Genomic DNA, 23,410 nt, shown 5'->3' with positions numbered 1-23,410 from the left:
GATTCTGGGTGAGGAATCTCAGCCAGGGAGTCAGGCCAGGACTCTCGCTGTGACATAGGAACATTTTCAAGGGAAGTGACCCTCTGCTGGAACTCCTCGGTTCCAAGGTGGTCATTAACTTTGAATTGTTATGCAGTGTGAATAATTTGCCTGTGGAAAAAATTTAGCACCAACAGTAGTGCTAGTTTTGCCATTAAATTTCAACTGCAATCCTGACTCATCTCAGCCGGACTCAATTCTAACTGTGCCATTTCTGTAACATTAAAATATAACCCATAGCCACACCAGCAAAGCCCACCACTTAACAGAGAGAGGACCTTGGTACTTTCAAGGAAGGACCAATGGGAACCGGGGAAATCTAGAAACCACCCCCCACCCGGCACCCAACAAAACGCTGACTTGGGGAAAAATCTGGCTTGAATCCATGGGGATTGAGCCTCTATATCCGAACGGATTTAGTCTTCCAGGTTCATGCCATTTGGTCAATCTTCTCTAAATCATTTATTCACTCATTTAGTCACCATTCGAGTGCCTACTATATACTACCCCAAGGACCAGTAATCAAAGTGAAATAACTGCTTCTATCCACAAAATGCTTATTGTCTACTTGGAAAGACAGATATGGGGAAAATAAGCAGAACAAAGTCCTAGAGGAATGACAATATAACTTACGAATTCCAAGTGATACATCCAGCTGTTGCAGAAAAACATATCCTGAGAACTCAGGTGCAAACCCCTCTAAGTAAAGGCCTAAACCATCAGTTATCCTATTTTTTTTTTTTTTTTTTTTGTTTAACCTTTGGCACTTACTATAGCTCAAGAGTTTTTAGTTTCCTACATAACCTCAGCTCGTGAGGACTGTCCACTACTCCAAATTAGCAAGTAAAAATGCTAAAAGTCATAACTCCATTCATTACAGCAAATGCTGTGACCTTTTAAAATAAGTACCTTACCTAGAAACTCAGCATTCTTAGTATTTTCAGAGTTCTTAGCAAATTATTTAATGTTATTTAAAGAAATGGTTTACATGACACCATTTCACGCCAATTCTGTTTCAGTGACTATAATCTCAGTGCTTTTATTTGAAAGAATCTATTCATAAGATTTCAACTTGACTTCTATTAACAGGAGGCATTCAGATGTAGTTTATCCAGAATAGATTCCAGCTACATTACTGATAATGATATTTTAATGATAATTTTATGAGGTATTCACTTACTTGTATAATTCTATCCAGATGACCATAATGAGCAGGACATAGATAAGCATATGTTTTAGAGGGGCTCTAAATTATGGAATAGTGCAGGTCCTACTAGAAAGAAACATTGTCTTTTTTGTTTTGCTTGGCATGAGCCTAGGACGATGCAAACCTACCTATTGCTGTTAGTGACAATGCTACCAGCAAATGCAGACCAATACTAAAAGATCTGAATTCTCATCTCAGTTTGAGCACCTGTATTGACCCCTACCTGAGGCTACCTACACCTGACCTTGCATATAAGTAAGCCCAAAATTATGTTTTATGTTCAAGTCTACAAATTAGGCTGCATATCACTTGCAAATAAAGGAGATCTAACTGATGCATTCTCACAAAAGGAAGAAGGTAGGAAGGAAGTGGTACACAGGACAAGTAAAAACCACTCTATATTTATTCATTATAGAACACACTTTTCTTCCCAGAAAGAAAACAAACAGTCTGAGGTATCCCAGGTTCACAAATCCCATTCTATGGGTTTACATCCTGAATTTCTGTTATTAATCAAGGTTTAGCATCATTATACACAGTGATTAAAATTTTTCCCTGAGATCATCAAGGCTGTGCCTTTGACTATAGAAATACCTTACCCTACCAAAATTCAGGAGAAACCATAGAAAACTAAAAGACTTTTTGGTGGTAGAAAAGGCAGATAACTTAGGCAGAATTCCTGAGAAAAAGATGCAGAGTCTTTAAGCCACCAGTTAAATTTTACCTGGCTGTGAACTGTTATCCCTTCTACATTTCTAAATACTCTGGAAGGAAAATTCATCTTATTACATAGAAAGACACTTTTTCACAAGGCTATGCACAAAGCATCTTTGCTTTTGCTAACTGCCACAGCCATCTTGATGCCTCAGTTTCCAGTAAAATCCAAAGCTTGAGAGGTACAGGCAGCCTTTCCCCAGTGACATATGGAAAAGAGAAAAAAAGAGACATAGATGATGAGGAAAAATGGGGTTGTCATATTATGTGTCCCCCTTAGACCTGTGATACTTCTCCAAATGGTCTGGCATCATAATAGCTACTGATCCTCCACAAGTAGGAATGAGGAACGACTTACTGGATTATCACCTCAAATCCCAGCCTCATCAGCTCCACAAAGCATAAGGCAAATGGCCACCGGCACACGTCGTCCAGTTTGGGTGCACTGAAAGTCAGCTCTGAACGGAATGCCACTTCCAGCAGCCCCTCCCAAGTTGGAAGAAATCACAAGCTGCAAAAGAGCCAGCCTGCCCAAATAGTCATTCTTAAATTGTGTTGTGTCCCTCTGCCCACCCATCCCCATAAAACTACACAATGGAATGACTGTGTTCCCTACTGAAGACTTCCCCTCCTAATAGTAAGCAAGCAAAGGTTTCCCTAGTCTGCCCCATATTGAATTGCAGAAGAAGGCAGCCCACCCCAAGATGCGGGGAGTGAGAAAGGAAGCAGGCGAGTGAGCTGGATGTCAGGCGAACATGCTTAGAAGGGACGTGGTAGAGTGTGTAGGCCTCCGAAGATGGAAACAGCAGGGGAAGGCTGAGCAGCGGTGGGTGGTGGCACTTCCAGAGACATTGGGTGGCTGCACTTCCAGAGACATCATCCCATGGATGCAATGTTCCCAATTCTCTTTCTTAGGTTTTCTTGAGGTAGTTCTGACAGGCTCTTGCTATGTCTTTCAAGAAGTTAGGAACTCCATTCTGCAAAGGAAATGAGACTGTCATTTCTATGTCTTCACAGTGGTTACTCTTGATTCGTTGGGATGTGGCAGAAGGTAAACAATGTTGGCTTTAGGACTAACAAAAATGAATAGGCTCCCTAACTGGATTTCAACAGAATGTTGTTGCAGATGATGACAAAAAGTAGGACCCAGGACAAAAGGAACACCAGTCAACAGGAACTTCTGTTGCAAAAAGGCCTTATATGTTAGCTTTCTCTAGGAAAAAGCAAAGATGTTTCTGAAACAGTGTTTCTTGAAAAAAGAAAACACAAGAAATGGGGTTGGGCTGGATTGTTACATTCTTCCAAAGAAATGAGAGGAAGGACTTGCTTTACTGAATTAGAAAATGGTAAGGATTGGGGATCAAGGAGTAGGATATATGATTATTTAGTTAATGTTGAGCATTGGGCAAGACTTCTCCTGAATATTGTCTTATTTACTCCCCTTCTATGCAGTAGAAGACATCTATCTTCATTTTTAAAAAGGAAGAAATGCATGGCTTCCTTAAATACAACAAGACAGTCAGTAGCAGAGCCAGGATTCAAAATTGCATCTGTTTGACTCCAAAGTTGATGTGCTTTTTCACTCTTCCAAGGAATCTGTTGACCTCTCAAGTAGTAGATCTCATGCAAAGCACGCTGATGGTCCCCACAATGCCAGGCTCCTGGGCGGTCTCTAGTGATACAAACTACCACTGCGGTTCCCTCCCTTATAGGAAAAAAAAAAAAAAAAAAAAAAAGCAAAAACAACAAAAGTGGAAGCTTCCCCCAGGCTTGGACACATCTGGTTGTCTCCAAGCCAGGTCAGTCTGTCTTATTCCTCAATAAGCAGAGGAATATAGGCTCCAAAGGCACTATTGCTCCTACCAGGAGCAGACTATTGTCCAGAGGTTCCAGAGAGTGATTCTGGCGGGGTCTTGGGGCACAAGCAGGGAGAAGCTGGCATTCCAAGCTGACAATTCTTTGTCTTTTGTCCCAGCCTCCGTCTTGGATGTTGGCAACCCCAGCCCTAACCAGAGTCACTCAACCAAACTCTTCATAAAGAGCCTCATTACGCCTGAGACAATGTGTCTCTTCAGCCTGACAGCCCCAAGGGCTAAGTCAACATTTGTCAAACACACTTCCCCATCCCTCCCCCCTGCCCCGCCTCCTGGGATCTCACCTTGGCAGCCCAGTTAATGAGCCAGGACGGAATTTGGCCACCCGGGTTATCGAGGTAATACATGAAAACTAGAGAGGGAAAGAAAGGACAATTCAGAAAAAGCAAAAATACCAGAAAAATACAGCAACAAAACTGTGCAAACTTTATATCTTCATATTCAAGCTCAGAAACTGCAGAGGGAGGTAGCATATATTTCAGATGGACTTCTCTCCACTGACTTCACTTACAGCATACTTAAATATAGGCACTTTTGAAAACATAGCCACAGACACATTTTGCTGCTATTTATTAAATACCTGGCAAGTGCTGGACACTTGAATATAGCCTCTCATTCAATTATTCTTGCAATCCTAAGGAGATGGTCAAATTAATCCCATTTTACAAATGATGAAACAGATACTCATGAAAATTAGGTGACATATTCAAGGTGACCATCTAACTATGGTTCAGATTTTTGCCTAGGACGCAAGGCCACACTCATTCTGGTAGAGCAGGTGACCTCGCGCCCCACTCTGTCGGCAGCTTTCCTCCCTGGGGGCTGGAACTCAAGCTGGGCAGGTCTTGAGCTTCTGAGTTTGTACTGAGCTGGAGCTGAGATCTCCAAGACAAACCTGACAGCTTTCTTGCCTAACCTTAGGCCCAGTGTATGTATCCACGGGACCAGCTGGAAGTGAATTTCTAAACTCTCTGGTTTCATCTGGACAATCCATGAGTCTGGAGAAAATAGACTGGGTCAGAGTTAAACATCAACTTCATACTCTACTCAAGTCTGCTGGGGTGGAATGAGGCTCTCTCTAGGTGCTGATCCTGGTCTGCTCTGCATCTGTGCCTGTCCTCTGACCTTCAAGGATATGCTTCATGTACTCAACATGCCCCCACCATCGGCCTGGCCCTTCAGTGGGGACCCCTGGCTGGGTGCACTGACAGGCACCATGGGTTTTACCTTTGCTCCCCTTCTTGCCGTCACTCTCGATCGCCAGGCTCTGCTTGTATTGCTTCACCCGGATCACCCCAGACCTCTCGACAAGCTGAGGCACGGAGGTGCTCTGGGCCAGGACCACGTGGATCTTCCGCCCTTCCACGTCCAGGTCTCGCCGCTGCCGGAGGTAGACATACTGCATGGCCAGTCAAGGCAAGACACCAATGCCAGCATTGTAGACAGACAGAAAGAAAGCGCCACAAGCTGGAAGCAAAGGGAGGTAATTCTGTGCCTCCCACTTAGCATTTGCTCCCTTCTACTGCTAGTTCACTTACCTGCCCTGTCTCCCTACCTGCACTGTAACACTATGCCTCACACCACCTAGTGTTCTCACCTAAGAGCATGCATTACTTACCTGTGAGTGGTCCCTTCATGCTTTTTAATTATGTGAGGAAACCACTTTTCCTTTCTCCAAGAAGGCACTAGGAGATGACAGAGGAATGGTCACTTAATAGCTATGTGGTCCTAGGTAAGCTACTCAGCCTTGCTGAGACTCAGATTCCCTGTGTAGGAAAGGGAGTAACACTGCTTTCCAGACAGGCTTGGTGGGGCCATTAGAGAAAGACCTGGGCAGAATAAGCACTCGACAGAAAATGGTGTCATTCCTTTTTGTTCTGGCCTCACCCAATGCTCTAATTACTGACCTCTATGCATAGTAAATGATCAAGCAATGTTACAACTGATGACCATAGGAAGACATGGGACCACCTGAATATTTCATAGGCAGATGCCCTCTCTGGGCTAACACTAGTTCACCAAGAATAACAAAGCCATTTCATGTCCATCAGCCTTGACAGAAGAACCCTTAAGTTTACAGCACTATTCTAGGGAGGATAATGAAAGTCTATGAAGCAACAGGAATCACTACTTATCGAGCCCTTATCATGTAACATCATGCACTTGACATACAGCTTAAATTTCGATCCTTACAAAGACCCTGTGAGTTTGTATGAGTATCCCCATACTACAGATGACAAAAGTGAGGCTCAGAGAGGAAAAGAACCTTGCCAAAAATCCCACATCCCAGCCGAAGTGATGAAACCTGAATTTTTATCCCAGATCTGGCTCCAAAACCTACTTAGAATTTCATAGCTGGAGGAGGCTCGGATATTTAGTTTGTTAGTTACACTTTCATACAACAGAATTTTGGGTTTCGCACTCAAAGGAATCAAAACCTAAAAGAATCAAAAGTCACCACGCACAACACAATTACACTTACTATAACACAGCAGCCGTTTTAGCCCCCACCCACCTCAGTGTCTTTTTTTTTTTTTGAGATAGAGTCTCACCCAGACTGGAGTGGGGTGTCGCAATCTTGGTTCACTGCAACCTCCACCTCCTGGGTTCAAGTGATCCTCCCACCTCAGCCTCTGGAGTAGCTGGGATTACAGGCGCCCACCACACCCAGCTAATTTTTTTTTTTTTTTTTTTGTATTTTTAATAGAGACGGGGTTTCTCCATGTTGGCCAGGCTGATCTCGAACTCTGACATCAAGTGATCTGCCCACTTTGGACTCCCAAAGTGTTGGGATTACAGGCATGAGTTACCGCATTCAGCCCCACCTCAGTGTCTTGACAGCGCCCCCTGTTGCCCCACCCTCACACTGGACAGTCTGTGTCTCCATGCTCTTATGTACTGGTGAGTAAAGTTCTTAAATGTTTCAGGAAAGAGAAGATGTTGATTTGTCTCTGGGTTCCTTTCTCCTACACCTTTTACATTTTCCTTTTAGCAAATATTGTTGCACTCTCTCCCCCAACTTTCTCAGCTCATGTGATAGATATCATCTGATACTCCACAGCGGAAGAATTACCTTGATATAGTGATTAAAATTTGGCAGAACACCTTTGAAGTGTTGGCAGTTTATCTAATTCAGCAGCTTCCAAACTTTTTTCTGACTCCACGAGACCCTTTGCTAAAAGGATCTTATATGGAAATTGAATCTGTAAAACACCTCGCTGCTGGGATTGAAGAGGATGGTGAAGGAGAAAAAATCTTACCGAGGAGTCATCCTACCTCCATCCTACCCACCCCCAAAATTCCATCCTAGCCCCCCAGCTTAGTCCTAAGGGGGCTTCTGAAAACCTTACAGTGCCAGCCAAGCCTCCCTACATTTCATCCAACTGCTTCATTTCATAAACAAGGACATTGAGAGGAAGAAGCTTACAATCAGTGTCTAGAGCCAACAATCAAGGAGGGATTGCTGTGGGGTCTACTGAGATGGGGAAGGTGGAGAGAGCTGGAAATGCAGGGGCCTGAGTTCCAGCACCCACTCTGCCACTAACCACCTATGTGCCCCGGGAGCCCTTTATTTCTCTGTAGACTGAAGGAGCTGTATCAAGTACTCTTTATAAAAAGTTCCTTCCAGGTCCCCAATTTTGTGGCCTGACAATTTCAAGGCCTAGGAAACTTCTTAGGAAAGTAAGAGTTGCTCTCCAGTGACCATAATTACAGACACTCCATGTGGTCAGGCCCAGAAATCACACTCTGAGCTCTCCAAACACCACACAAGAAGCAACATCTTTAGCAAATGCTGCTGCAAGAATCAGAGACAATGTTATCTGTGCCTGCTGACAAACCAGCTCTACCTCTCTGCAATAGACTGCAGCTGAGGAACACAGAAACACTTAGAAGGTCAGGGAATGAGTATCTTGTGGAAAGGATACATCTCTGTTGGACATGGGAAAAGGGTACTTCACTTCCCAGTAGACCACAGTCTGTCCATTGCATTCTTGTTCATAGAGTTCTAAAGGAGAGCAAAAGAAGTTAATGCATCTGGAAGCCGTTTTAGCTACAACTAATAAGATGACCTCTTAGGCCAAGCACAGTGGCTCATGCCTGTAATCCCAGCACTTTTTGAGGCCAAGGCGAGTGGATTGCTTAAGTCCAAGAGTTCAAGACCAGCCTGGGCAATATGGTGAAACCCCATCTCTCTCTAAAAAAAAAAAAAAAAGCAAAAAAATCAGCCAGGCATGGTGGTGCATGTCTGTAGTCCCAGCTACTCTGGAGGCTGAGGTAGGAGGATCATCCAAGCCTAGGAGGTCAAGGTTGCAGTGAGCCACGCCATGATTGCACCACTGCACTCCAGCCTGGGTGACAGAATGACACCACGTCTCAAGAAAAAAAAAAGATAACCTCTTAGGGTATGATAAACCACTAACTCATAAGGTATAAAATTCTAGAAAAAAGTCAAACCGATTAATTTGCACTGAAAGCTTACTGCCTAAGAAGCCAACAAATCTTGTCCATTCTATAGCATAAATAATATTCTTGATAGAATGCAATGAAATAAAATCAGACATCAAAAAAACAGTCAGAGGTTTAAAATTCAGGATAACCACCAGATGTCACTAGAGTACCAATAGTTCTGCTTCTGAGCCCCTTAATTCCCCTTTAGGATTCCTTGACCCATTACAGCTAACCTGGAACCGAGTCACCCAGTATAGCACATTCACAGGTCGGAAATGAAGTTTCCAGAATGAGCAACATCCTTCTTAAATAGTTAGAAATCAGCAGAACTATGGCTTACCCCAAGTTTCTTTCTTCTCTCCCATGTTTCTTTGCACTATGCCACAGCTAGGGTGACCGAATTTCCCTAATAATCTTTCCATCTTACTATTATGTGCAAACAGCAGCCAACACTTGGAGGGAGATAGCAAAGAAATTTAATGGCATGCACACCCTCTGTCCCCAGACTGCTGTGCAGTAAACTTCTTTCTACCTCCAGTTACAGAAGGAGCCCAAAGTCCTTGGAGGAGATGCTAAGGAGGGATAATTTAGCTTTTGAAAAAAAATCTATTAGAAGCACACTGTAGATTAAGGAGCATGCCAGCCCATTATGGTCACAGGAGGCTGATGAGAGTCCTTAAAGGAAAGGGAGAAGTGGACCTCTGTTGCTTTTACATCCTCAGCATTAATCCCTCCTTGAACATCTCAATTTTCCTTCAGGGCATCACCCTTCCCCTACTTCTCAGCTGCATGGTTTCAGCAAGACTGACTCTGCAGTAATTTCAGGGCTGGGAAGCCGGGCGCGGTGGCTCAAGCCTGTAATCCCAGCACTTTGGGAGGCCGAGACGGGCGGATCACGAGGTCAGGAGATCGAGACCACCCTGGCTAACACGGTGAAACCCCATCTCTACTCAAAATACAAAAAAACTAGCCGGGCGAAGTGGCGGCGCCTGTAGTCCCAGCTACTCGGGAGGCTGAGGCAGGAGAATGGCGTGAACCCGGGAGGCGGAGCTTGCAGTGAGCTGAGATCTGGCCACTGCACTCCAGCCTGGGTGACAGAGCGAGAAAAAAAAAAAAAAAAAAAAAAAAAAAAAACTGTCAGGGCTGGGAAAATGAGCAAGACTTGGCCATGGTGACTAATTCAGGGATGGCAGATCTGTCCAGAGTCGTAATTAGTCACTCTAGCAAGTTGAGAGCAAAAAGTGATTTAGTAAAGCTCTTGGATGGACCAGAGTGAGATTCCAAACCTCAACACTGTTCTAGCAAAGCCTAACTGCTCCTTCCACTGGATCAGAACCCAGAGTAAAAGCTGTTGATGTTGGGGAGCAAACATCAGAGGCTCAGCAGTTGTTTGCCCTAAAATCAGATGCCTTCACTGGTCACTGAAAAATGGATCTTCCATGCTGCCTGCTTCCTCGCATGTCTCTTTTCCAAATTGAAGCCACATGTGGGTCTTATCGGCAGAGTCTATGTCACATGACTGTATCTTGGCTGCAAGGGAGGCCTAGACAGTGTCTGGCTGTTCCCTTGGACAGGTAAGCATCCCACTGCCCCCTAAATAGGAAGGGTATTTGAGAATGCTAAGTTGCCGAAAACCATGATGAATGTCCACAGAAAATAAGCACAAACTCCAAGCTGAGCTGACAAGAGCCAATCCTGGCATCTGGCTGCCATCCCTAGAAAAGTAGAATTCTCTTTCCTCTGGGGTTATCTGTATGGTTAGAATATAAACCTGGATTTTCTGGCGGACATCTTGGCCATGACATAAGAATCTGCCCAGGAATTAGGTCAACACAGAAGAAAACAGAGTCTAGAGATAGAGAAAGAAACAATCCTGATGAAATTATTTAAGTTCCCTGTTGCAGCTGTTCTCAAAGTTAGAAACACCTGAACTCTTTTTCAGTGCCATGAACTAATAAACTCCTTTTTCTCTTCTTACGCGGTCTTTAGTTGGCTTTCTGTTACTTGCCGCCAAGAGTCTTGACTAAAGGCTTTATGTGCCTTTGGCTAGTTCCATAGTTCCATTCCACTATGACTGGGTTGGCAGAGGCTACTCCAGCTCTAAGTGGCAGGAGAATTCCCTGTGTGATGTCTTTCATAACGTAACACTTACAGGGAAAAATCCAAGACCCATAGCCTGGTCACCATGCTAGGCCCTGGAGGATCTGGACCCAACAGCTGCCCTAGTTCACCTAGTAGTAGAAGCACCTACCCTAGCTCTTCGACTACTACTAGTACTAGTTCTATTAGCTAGTTCTACTAGTACAACAGTACTAGCAATAGTAGTAGTAGAACTAGTACGAACAGTAGTTGAAGACATAGGATAGGTTCTCTTACTCCAACCAACCCAACACCACCAAACTGCTGGTGGTTGTTGAACATATTGCTTCGTGCTTTCCTGACTTTACTAATGCTGATCCCTGGGCCTAGAATGCCCTTAACCAGTCATCCCATCACTCTCTCACCTCCTCATATACATGTATTCTTCTCTGTTTGGAAAATTCTGATTCAACTCTCAAACCAAAACTTGGATCGCACCTCCTCCCCTTTCATGACAACCTAGATACATGGGAGGATCACACAACTTAAAAGTGGCAGCAAAGGAGCCCCAAGAGCAAACTGTGGGGAGGGTCTAAGACTATGTAAGGAACAAGTCCTAGCAATAGCAAAAGTGCATTTCAGTCCCACATTTAGAATGCTTTTGTTTCAAAATTTAATAGGAAGCACTATGTAGTAGAAGTTAACTTTATTTTTTTCTACTGGCAAGAATAAATAAAAAGAGATTATACCTTTTTTTTTTTTTTCTTTTTTGAGACAGGGTCTCCCTCTGTTGTCCATGCTGAAGTGCAGTCTTGGCTCACTGCAACCTCTGCCTCTTGGGTTCAAGCAATTCTTAGTGCCTCAGCCTCCTGAGTAGCTGGGACTACAGGCATGCACCACCATGCCCAGCTAAGTTTTGTATTTTTAGTAGAGACAGGATTTCACCATGCTGGCCAGGCTGGTCTCAAAGTCCTGGCCTCAAGTTATCTGCCTGTTTCAGCCTCCCCAAGTGCTGGGATTACAAGCGTGAGTCACTGCACCTGGTCAGAATAGATCTACGTTCTAATGATTTGGGGGAAAAAAAAAAAAAAAAGTGCTGGGTGCAGTGGCTCATGCCTGTAATCCCAGCTCTTTGCGAGGCGGAGACAGGCAGATCACCTGAAGTCAGGAGTTCAAGACCAGCCTGACCAACATGGAGAAACCCTATCTCTACCAAAGATACAAAAATTAGCTGGGTGTGGTGGCACATGCCTGTAATCCCAGCTACTCAGTAGGCTGAGGCAGGAGAATCGCTTGAACTCGGGAGGGGGAGGTTGCAGTGGGCTGAGATTACACCACTGCACTTCACCCTGGGCTACAAGAGTGAAACTGTGTCTCAAAAATAAAAAAAAAAGCAAGCATCACTCACCTTTAACATACTGGTCCCATTGTTTTCTGTAGTCTAAGTCCATATAGACGTCTGCCAGTAGAGTTGGTGAGCAGTCCTCCAGAACACCAAAGACTTTATATTCATAAAGTCCAGTCTTCTATAAAAACAGAACAGGTAGAAATGTCTATTGGTTCCCAAGTTGAGGGAAAGCTGGATTCCACATTATATGAAAAGCAGCTGATGATGGAGTTCATGCCACACCAAACACTGACCTCCTCTGTGGTCTTAGTGACACAATGGTAAAAAAGCAGGTAAAGGCCCTACTCTCAGGGATCTTAAATTCAGGTAGGCAGCAGTGCTAGAGATAGCTGTAAGTGCCATCCAGGTAATTTAAATAGGGTAAGAAGAGTTGTGTGATAAATGGTGCCTTGCAAGGGCAGGGATGGGGAGGACATCTATGTAATCAGGTGATCAGGAAAGGCCTCTATGAGAGTTAACATTTATCAGAGCATCTTGTTCCAAATGCTAGAAGAAGTCAGCCATAGGAAGACAAGAAAAGCCCGTTCCTGGTAGAAGGAAGGTCCTCAGATTGATGGCCTGGCATCTTTAAAGAACCTGGGGTCTGGAGAACTCTGGATGAAAGAGAGAGTGGCAGAAGCTGAGTTTACAGAGGTTGTCAGGCTGGACCCCAAGGACTTTGGAAACCAGGGTAAGAGGTAAAGATTTTATTCTCGTTGCTATGGAAAACTAATGGATGGCTTTAAACAGAGGGATGACCAGATCTGATTCAGAATTCAGTTTAAGAATGACCCAATCAAATTAATTTTTTAAAGGTGATTCTTGCTGCTTGGTAGAAAATAGATCATAAGAGAACAAGGAGATGGGTGAGAAGACCAGTGCAATAGTTCAGATAAGAGATGATGGTGATTTGAACAGGGAGGTAACAACAGTGACGGCAAGGAGTCAGTGATTTAAGGATACATTTTGGAGGTAAAGTAAAAAGGAATTGTTGATAGATCCTGGGGAAAGGGAAAGCAAAGAATCGAGGATAATTTTTATAACCCAAGTTGGGCAGATGGGAATGCCATCTTCCAAGACAGAAAACACTTGGAGAAGAGGTGATTGGTGGGCTTTGGGCATAATTAAGAGTTCTCTTTTGAACAAGTTGAGGTTAAGATGTTTATTAAGCATCCAAGTAAGGGTGTCACATAGGCAGCTACAGTTCTTGGGACAGGTTATATTTACATAGCCATGTGGCATAGTGAAACCCAACACATTGTTTTATCAATTCCAAGACAGAATCTTTCAACAACTGCTTCTTTTTGATTCTGCATAAAAGACTAAAAATGAAAAACAAAAGAAATCTGCTTCAAATCATGTAAGTTCCTTTTATTTGGAAAAAGGCCTTTCTAGATTCCAAATGATAAGAGAGTTCCTTGTTTTCTTGGTAAGCCATGTGCTTGTCCATGAGGGTCCTGGCCTAGAGTTGCCCCAGCACACATTTCACTTTCTCTACGGTGGCAACTTACAATTCCTGACCCTCAGCTCTGCCTAAAGGCTCTATTATTAAAATTAAAGCAATGGCTGTTAGATTAATTTCAACACAAAGGCAAATAAACAAATGAACAAACATGAACTTTTGGATGAACTCTCGCGTCCATGTGCTAAGACCGTGTTACTGGTTAATCGTGCACGAATGAAGCCCTCTCCTTAAACACCGTGCCATGGACTAAGGGGAAGTCAAGGAATAAACATGCTGAATCTTTCTAGAGATCCTGAAGCTTTAAGGGTCATCCGGGTTGGGTGGTATAACCTAGGGATAAATACATCCCGGTTTAGGAATCTTAGATGTATGTGAAAGTACCTGGCAAAAAATGAACTTAAAATTGAAATGGAATCGATAAGAATCTTCCAGCTCTAAAAGCATGTGATTTTATACCAAGAATTTCCAACCAGCAAATACCAAACTAGTCTATCTGAACCCCTTATGTGTCATGCCATGGATACCCCAGTAGAAGGGCAGACCTCAGGGTCCAATGAGAAATGTCAGGAAGATAAACATCTTATCTCTCTTGCCCTCTCCCCTCACACACACACAAGAGAACTTAGTAAGGATTTATATATACCCACACATTTACACTTACACACACTTGTTTTCATCAATAGGCTTTAGAAGGGAGACAACCAGCAATTATTCAAGAATATTGAGGCCTTGTTTTCTACACATTCTAAGCAAAAATAATTCTTATGTGTTAAGATAATAACCTCCTCAACCTTTAAATAAGTTAGCATTGGATATCTGTATAAATTAAGACACACTGTTCCCTTAAACTGGTTCCCTTCTTCTCCTAAATGTAGTTACAAACCTTAGTGACTTCCATCCTGTTATATGGCACAGAAAAAAAGAACAGAAAGTTCTCGAGGAAGAGAAAAATAGAACAACCATGATTTGCGTGAATACAGAAGAATGAACTATTGTGACAACTTCCTTTAAACATTCCCTTTGAGGCAGGACTGAGCAATGCCAGAGCTCCAGAGGAACCAAATGCTCAATAACACGGCAACACCTTTCCTACTTCATTAATACAATGTTCAAGTGCTGGACAGCCTCGTCCGCATTCTCTAATCAAAGCATTTTCTCACCCATTATTTCTTTTTAAAAAGGATCTCAGCAACCACACTCATTTTTACTTCATATTTAAAAAAATAGAGTTTTTTTATAATTAAAAGATTACAAAAAAAATTTTAAAAAGCGACATGCAACCCCATAACGAAAATAATAAAATATCTTACGAAATATTTGACATATTCCTTAAGTCAAATTACAATATATTCTGTAAGTTTATCAAATTCGGAATCATATGTATAGTTGTTAACTTATTTTAACTAAGAATTATACTGAGTATGAAGACTCCAACCTAAACTCAATTATTCTCAAAAAATACTTGTTCCAAATATTTTATGAAAAAAATGTCCATACATATCATGTTTGTGTAGAATACTTTGCGTCCAAAATCTGTGTTTTTTTTTTTTTTTTTTTGTTTTTTTACTCAAAAGCGCTTTCTTAGGGGGGATAAATTTTAGGTTAAGTAGATAACATTTTAAGTCTCTTTATACTTCTTACAAACCTTGTAGAATGTGTGTACCAAGTGTGTACTCTCACCAGTTCCAAAGGAGCATCTCACCAGCATTGGGTGCCATTGATTATACAAACAATTTGATATGAAAAAGCAAAATGTATTTGGCAAAGCTTTTATTGCTACTATAATAAGATCTGATGTGTAAGATCTCTTTAAAATTAGAGATATAAATCCTTTGCAACATCGGCTTTATTTTTCCAAGCTTACTAACATTTGAATAAATGACTCCAAAGAAGTTTACTCAAGAGATTCTTGGCTTTTCCTGAAGCTCCTCCAGAAAACCACCTCTAACAGTGGCTCAGTTTCCTTATCTAGACTAAAATATACTGGATACTTTTCTAATGCTCCAGTTATAAGACATTGAGTTTCCTACAATTCAAATAGTAAAAGGGTTATGTTAGTAGTAGAGAATTAGCCAGTATCATGTACACAATACAACTGCCAGAAGAAACGTAAGACTTGATGTGGTAAACACTCCTTCTGTTTATTAAGAGAACCCCTGTGGCAATGTAAACAGCCAACAACTTCCCTGGCCTCCTCTGCAAGGAGAGGTAGCCATGTGACTTCTCCCTATTTTAAATGTGGACATGATGGTGGGAACTGCTGCAACTATCCTATGACCAAGAGGCAATCAACATGAGAAATCGAGTAGAAAGACTCAGAGGGTTGCTGGCATCACTGATTGCTAAACCAATGACAGCAATTCTACCAATAGGTAGAACTCTGACCTACTTATTAGGTGAGATAAACATGCCTCTGTTTGTCATTGATTGTCCGATTTTCTATTACTTGTAGCTAAAAACAATCGTAATTGACATAGTGGTCCTTATCAACAATGCTGAATTTTATTTGAACCTTGCCATCCTAGATTACAGTGAAGGTTAAGAAATCCCCCATCTTTTGTGTTTCATAAAGTTTACCGCGGAGATCCACTACCCTTCCCTATATGACTTAGATAAGACTCACGGATGCCCCCGTTTACCTACAACAAGGCCAGACACAGACCCTCCAAATTTCCCTTTCTTTGTCTTATAAATGATTAGCTGAGCTGCCCACTCTGACTGATCAACCAGAACAAAATGCTTGTTAACCCAACTGCCTGAACTTTTCTTCTTCCTCTAGGCCCCTGAACTTTGGCCTATTCTAAACCTGAGCCAGCATACAGTCCCTCCTGAAAACAGGCTGGGCTTAGGGCAAAGTATTCTCCGGTCTGCTATCCGATCACACCATCCTTTCATCCCACATCCCTGCATACCGTTCTAATGTTCTTTGCTCCTGTTTATAAAAGAACAGCTCTGTAACTCCCAAGATGCCTGTAGAGCTTATCGGCAAAGCACTCTTCCTACTGTAATACTTCTTTCCCTAACTCCTGGAAATAACCCATTTGAATACAAGTCTCTCCTTACCAAGTCCAGATTTATTTTTAAAAATTTGACATCAAGGTAAAAAAGTAGGCTGACAGAATAGTGCTGATAAGACTTACGAATATTTATAAGAAATATAATAACACGTAAATTCATTAAAACAGTACAGAAGTACATAAATGTTGCTAAAATGCACTGTCAAGGAAAAGAAGAGATAATGGACACTTTAATGGATATTAAATTGAGGTACAACATTTAGTTTTACACAAAGGCATACAAAACCCTACATGCCATGTTATAAAAAGTACTGTCTCCTTTGAATTAGTAACTCAGAAAAAACATATATAAATGTATATATAATATATACTATTCTATATAAATATGTTATATATAGAATATGTTACACATTTTTATATATTTTATATATAATATCAGCAGATATATATGTTTATATATAATGCCAATAGGTATATATATTTTTATATATACCTGCTACAGTAGATAGAGTGAATACCCACTGGTATTCACTACATCTTGATCCCAAGAAGAAATCAAGCAGAGGCTTCTACTTGACTGCAGATTGGATTCTGTTTCCCTTGGTGATTTATTAGCAATACTGCAAGAGTCATGTATTTTGTGTTTGAAGGAGTTTTCTAATCCCTTTGACCTGCTATAAAGTCTTTCAATAATACTAGTAATTGTTTTTCTAAGCATGGTCCACTTTCCAAAGTTTTATATTCATTCTCTCATGTAACAGCGAAGATAGTCCTGTGATGTAGACAGGGAAGTTGGTGTTATCTCTACCTTTACAGAAGGAAATGATGCTTAGAGAGGCCAACTTACCTGCCTAAGTCCTACAGCTAGTAACAGGACAGACAGAAAGAAATGGTGTGTCTTTGCACACTGGCCCCTTCTATTCCCTACAGTGTCTCCTTATTTAGCTGTATTTTCTCTGCATGTCATCCCCAAATCATTGTTCCAGACCACAAACTAATGATAAAGATAAAGAAGACCCATCACACAGGATCTTAGAGCAGGAAGGGGTCTTAGCTCAACTGCGTAATGTGAGTGACTTGCCAAGAGTCAGCTGATGACGCTGTTGGTGGCAAAGCCTGGATGAGAATCCATTTCTTCCCTAAGCCAGTACTCCTGCTCCAGGCCACCCAGAATGGACCTCCCACTGAGATGTTCCCCTGAGTCCCTAAGCCTGGTGTGTTTGCCCAACAGGCCTCCAAAGGGCCAGAAGAAGTATTTTTTTTTTTAGATGCTGCTTCTGAGGGGTTCAGGAAAGAACCAGGAGAAAGGTAGGTATAGGGAAAGGATGAATATCATTACTTTCAACAGATGAGGTACTTTGCCAAGTTTTTCCATACACTATTCCAAAGTGCTGTCTCATAAATCAGAAAAGCTAGTCAGAAAAGACAGTGTGGTGGTTATAACATGGGCTCAGATTCACTGTCTGGGTAGAGTCTAAACTCTCCACTACTAACCTGCAAAATGGGTCTAATAAGTTTCTACTTCATGGAATGATTATGAGGATTAAACTAGATAATCCATCTAAAGTTCTAGTATGTGGTGTACATAATAAGTACTTAGTAAATATTAGATATTATTCCCATTAATAAGTTAGGTTATTATTTCATTAATAAGGTAGGTATGATGATCTCCTTTTTCCAGATTAAAGAACTAGGACTGAGAACTGTAACGTATATTTTCAGGAAAACCAATATCTATAGTGCACCTGCTCTAAGCCAGGCTGTGCTTAATCATGAATACTTGTAATAATCCTGTGATGTAAGCATCGTTAGCTCCAATTCATAAGTGAAGAAATGGAGGCTGGAGATAGGGGAATGCATGGTCAGGAAATCTGTTACTGTTGTCACTAATTTTTGAGATGCTATTACTCTGGCTAACTTGTCTAAGCATTAAACTGGTATATTTCTTAGTAATGATGATTCAAATGCATGAAAAAAAACAGCTGTGCAATATATTTTCAATTATATTTATAGGGTTAAAGTATTCTGAGAAATATTATTGTCAATAGTACACTTACTTGTCCCAAGCAGAATAAACTCTGAAAGAGATGTTATGCATTTACATATGAGATGTGTCAAAATGTCATAATGTTTCCAAATGACTTTTGCAAGCCCCACACAGGAGTAATCTCCTGTAGATGTCCCACCACCCAACCAGGCCTGGAGAAAGCCCACTCATTCCCTCCAATTTATGGTGTTTATCTGAATTTATACCACCAACTACAAGGCGGTCTTGATAAATCACATGTTCTCAAATCCTGTGAATGCACTCATGAGCGTGCATTGAGTTCTCTTTGCCTGTCACGGAAGAGCTCATTTCCATTCCTCAGAGGGACAGGAAACCTCCCCTGCCCCAGTCTATTTATCTAAAAGCTGTCCAAGTCCATCCACTTTTGGGCAAGTAATAGACTCAGATGGTATGAAAAGTAAGCATTTTTAATCAAAGTAAAGCAGTTCTAATGGCAGAAGTCAAAGCTGCAGCTGCTGCTGGGAAGTATGTGCCAAGACTCTACAAAGACAGACAGTTGGCTAAATCTGATTAAACATTTAAGACCTCTCTAAGAAAATGTGATAGGTCTAATCCCTAAGGTTGCACACAGCTGGGTAAAATACTGATAGCTGATATTTACTGAATATTTACTGAATAGCAGGCACAGGTCCAAGTGCTTTTACATGGATTATCCCACTTAATCCAAATAATGATACGAGGTATGGACCATCAGTAAACCCACTTTTCAGACAGGAAAACTGAGGCTTAAAGATGTTCTGCAAAATGTCCAGAAAAGGCACATTTATAGAGACAAGAACCTCCATTCAGCACTGCCCCCGATTCAGCTGCTGGTTCACTCCAGATGTTGGTATGGTATTATGTCCAAGCATTCTGAATGCCTATACCCTTCCCTACAAGTCACCTCTCTTCTCAAGGGATTCCCAAGGCTGAATGAAACACTGGTGTTTTGTTTCATTAATAGCCACCTGTGTAATTGCCACACAGCAATCTGGTGAAAGACAGAGTGAGAGCATAAAGCTTGGCTTATACCTGGAGACAGAAGGGAGGCATCTTACTCCTTGCTCTCCCCTCCTTCCACCAAATCTGAACCTTGAGACCAGCATTCTCGCATGGCCTCATACCCACAGGCTTATCCTAAGAGAGAAAAGCAAGGAGAGGGAAAAACTGAGGCTCTAACTTATCTATCCAGTTGCACACTCAAGGGAGACAGAAATGAAGGAGCTGGCCTTGGTCTATGGTGGGAAGTAGAATGCCACAGATGGGTGTCCTGGAGACATGGTGGCCCTGCCCACAATTAAGTTTCAGCTCCATAAGTGACCAGGGCTCAAGAATTATCCTATCAATCACGCTGTTAATCAGAAGGGTGAGAGAAAGGAGCAGAACAGTTTTACAATCCTGAAGTAAAGTGGTTCATGATGCCAACTGGGGAAATAGGAGTAGGGATTTCACATCTATAGAGTGAAATCTGTCCGCCTGTGAGTTGAATCTGTGTTTCTCTCTAAAGGCCAAACTTTCTCTCAGCCCAGCCTGCCCAAACGCAGTTTTTCCCATCTTGCTGGCCTTTTGAGTATTTTAGTAGGTCAAGAGCACAGGAAAGAACAGTCCCTGGGAAAGTACTGTCTGCTCCTCACCAAACTCTTTGATTAGAAGCCCTATTCAAGGACAAAAACACAATTTAGGCTGTCCCTTCTCACAGTGCCAGGCATTTAGATTTAAAAACTTAATAAGTCAAGCCATCAGCCAGAGTTTTTCAGTCCAACATTTATTTTGTCTAAATTGAAGCTGTGAGCCTCTGAGCGCTGGTTTCACCCTCTACGGGCATGCTGCAGTGGTTAATGGCATAGTAACGAAGCCCAAAGCTCCTGCAAGGCCTGCCTGCAGATCACTGGAAGAGCTTTTCTAAGTGATCCATGGCCCTTCTCCCAGGGGAACTTCTCAGCACTGCTCAGGGGACCACATTTACTCCCGAGTGGCCACTAACTTAAACATCAGGGAGAGGGAGTCCTAAGATGGACATTGCTTTTGTTTTAAGACATTTTTTGTTCTCACTTTCACCTTTCAATTTCCATTGCATCTCATCTCTAGGGTATTCTACTGCCTCTGACTTTAGCTCTCAATGTCAGAACTGCCTCAGCACCATGCTAGATGCTCCCCATCCACCAGTGGTTCTCCAAGTGTGGTTCCTGGACCTGTAGCCTCAGCATCACTCAGCAGCTGGTTAGAAATATAATGCACAAAAAAAGAAGAGTATCTATCTATACACATACATACATGAACATAGAACATATTCATTGATAAGAATGTGGGTTACATTCATTGATGAGTGTGATTAGAATATATATACACACACATATATACATGTGTATATATTCATATATATGTGTGTATATATACACATATGTATTTTCCACATATATATGCACACATATGTGTGTGCGTATCTCAGTTTCCTCATTTGCAAAACCAGGATAATACTTACCTTTCAGAGTTGTTGAGACGATTGTATGAAATATATAGAATACATATATGTGTGTGCATATATATGTGTGTATATATATTCTCATGCACACTCAATGCATGCTTGTGTGTACATATATATCCAAATGCACACTCAATACATGCTCAAGTTTGAGATTCTAACACACACTCAGTTTGAGAACCATTCTGCTATGTATCATTTCATTCAATCCTCTCAACAACCCTGAAAGGTAAGTATTATCCAGGCTTTGCAAATGAGGAAACTGAGATTTCAAAATGAAAAAGTAACTGATCAATATCACCTGGCCAGTAAGTGGGGCCTGGCCCCTGGCCACTCTTCAATCTCATATCCACTCCAGTCCTGTGGGCCTCCTGGCTTCTGCTGGAAAACGAGGCAAGCTCAGCCTAGCTGAGGGACTAGCATCCAGTGTTCCCTCTATCTCAGTAGCTTAAAAGCCAGCATGCTCATATGAATCTCCTGATAAGCTTATATATATATACACACACACTCACATATTCATAATACACACACACATGTGTAAAAAATGGTTTATTATGAAAGATTTCAAACATACACAGAAGTAGAGAGGACAAAATAATTAACCCCTATGTGAAGGGGAGCCTAGCAAAAGGACCACCCAAGCCCCATCGTAGACCAGTTAAACCTGAATCCCTAAGGTAGGGCTTGGTATTGTTTGTAAAGCTCTCTCAAGTGATTCCAATGTGCTTGAACTTTAAGAAACACTCAGATTCATTTCTCCTCCAGATATTTGCATTATTCAAATTGGCCAAATGTTACCTCCACAGGGGGCCTTTCTGGACTCCCTTATCTGAAACACATCACATCACCCCTGGCTACCCTCCCATGCCATCTCTCTATCCCTTTATCTCGCTTTATTTTCTTTATAGCATTTTCTTTAAAGCACTTTATAGCATTTCCCACTGGACATTTCATCATATACTACGGGCTTATTCTCATCAATGAATATGATCCATGTTCAAGAAGTTCATTCATTGAAGCAGCAGCACTACGTTCCTCCTTCACCACTTATCCCCAGGGTCTGCAAAGACAGTAGCACATGGGAGGCAGTTGATGAGTATCTCCCAAATGAATGAATGAATGATAGAGGAACAGAGCTGAAACTCTCACACAGGACTATCTGACTCCAAAATCCATGCTTTTCCCACAATACCCATGGCAGCCCTGGTCTAGTTTTGCTTTAGCCTCCGGAAACAGAATGTAGTTCTTGTCTTGAAGCAAGCTGTGTACTTAGTACTGAGTTTATCATAGTAGACTGTTCATGATAGTTACTAGTTATGAGGTCTTACGTAGCTTGCTCAACAACTCTGAATCTAATTTCCATTTGTAAAGTAAGCCCGTTCTTGCCTATCTTCCACATCTGTTTAGAAGGATAAATGAAAACTTATAGGACAGCATTTATAATTTGCAGCATCAGATAAAGTTATTATCATTACAACATGGAGAAGAAATAAGAGAGGAAGGAAATAGAGTAGGCAGAGAAAGAAGAAGTAGAGGAAAAAGATGATGGTGTTGGACAGCATGGCTTAGAAGTAACTTTCCAGTCCAAAACTTTGTGATTTAATAGAAAAATAGAAAACAAATAAATTATCAGAATTTTGTACATCAAATGTTGTACATCAAAATTACCCACTTGTCTAAGAACAGGATTCAGAATCATTTGTGTCTACTAAATAAAGGACACAATTCTATTATTTTTATTTTAAAATACAATTTGCTACATTGAAATCTCTTTTAAGAGCCTTTGTTCTTGTTTCAGTCTTTTAAAAACACGTAACAGTAACTTTGTTACAGCATCATTTAAATCATGGTCACAATTTTCTTTTTCTCTATCCTTGTTTCCAATCCTGTTCAAGAGCCCCAAGAAGTCACATAGCTTTGGCCTTAGGTTGGCCACCTCTATGCTGACTGTGGGAAGCAAAGCAAAGGGTCATCACAACCAGCTCATACCACACAGTGGCAAGCATGCTATGCACAATTGGGTCCTTAAAGGACCATCAGTCCAGCCAATGCCCATAACTTCAAAACAAAGCCACTAGAATCTTCAGGGGAGCAACTCTATCTTAGATCCATTTCCATAGATGGAAATCTGACCCACTGCAGATCCTCAATAAAGGCTGAATGAAGTATATAAACAAATGGTCTCTGGTCTCCTTTCTGAATACAGTACTTGTGATATTATGAGCTACATATATAAAATATATACATATACATATATTTATGTGTATATATAAATATATAATTTACATATGTGTGTATACATATGTGTTGGGGTGTGTGTGTGTATTGGACATAGAGTATACACACACACCCACATATATACTCCAGTACTGTACATCCAACACACACACACACATACACACACACACACACACACACACACACATATAGGTTTCTATCCACTGTTCTTGGCTCATAACTTTCATAGCCCTTGTTATAACCTTTTGTATGTTGGTGCATTTTAGGCCTCAGGAGTTGAGCCAAGAGTTGTAAGACCTTCATCCCAGGGAGGGTCCTGCCCCATACCCTGGAAGAAGGAATGCTGCATGGAGAGGCCTGAAGAATCTGGACAGGCCTTCTTGGCTTTCCTCAATCAGTCTATTAATATGAG

The 23,410-nt window shown here is 41.6% G+C and overlaps 1 protein-coding gene across 3 annotated transcripts in view; it reads right to left on the bottom strand.

Moving 5' to 3' along the window:
* Positions 1-1,631: 1,631 nt before the first annotated feature.
* Positions 1,632-23,410, bottom strand: part of PCTP (phosphatidylcholine transfer protein) — a 46,787-nt gene continuing 25,008 nt past the window's right edge. For all 3 annotated transcript variants that reach the window (XM_017848148.1, XM_017848147.1, XM_017848146.1), the window contains exons 2-6: positions 11,771-11,888; positions 7,761-7,840; positions 5,062-5,233; positions 4,119-4,186; positions 1,632-2,937 (exon numbers count right to left, since the gene is read on the bottom strand). In XM_017848148.1, the coding sequence (XP_017703637.1) occupies positions 2,872-2,937; positions 4,119-4,186; positions 5,062-5,233; positions 7,761-7,840; positions 11,771-11,813 (429 nt within the window). In that variant the 5' untranslated portion in view covers positions 11,814-11,888 and the 3' untranslated portion in view covers positions 1,632-2,871. The remainder of the gene's footprint in view (positions 2,938-4,118; positions 4,187-5,061; positions 5,234-7,760; positions 7,841-11,770; positions 11,889-23,410) is intronic.

This window comes from Rhinopithecus bieti, unplaced genomic scaffold, assembly GCF_001698545.2.
Source record: "Rhinopithecus bieti isolate Rb0 unplaced genomic scaffold, ASM169854v2 scaffold_30785, whole genome shotgun sequence".
NCBI classification, from domain to species: domain Eukaryota; kingdom Metazoa; phylum Chordata; class Mammalia; order Primates; family Cercopithecidae; genus Rhinopithecus; species Rhinopithecus bieti.
Note: the sequence above shows the minus strand (reverse complement) of the source record. Positions and strands in the feature narration are given on the sequence as shown.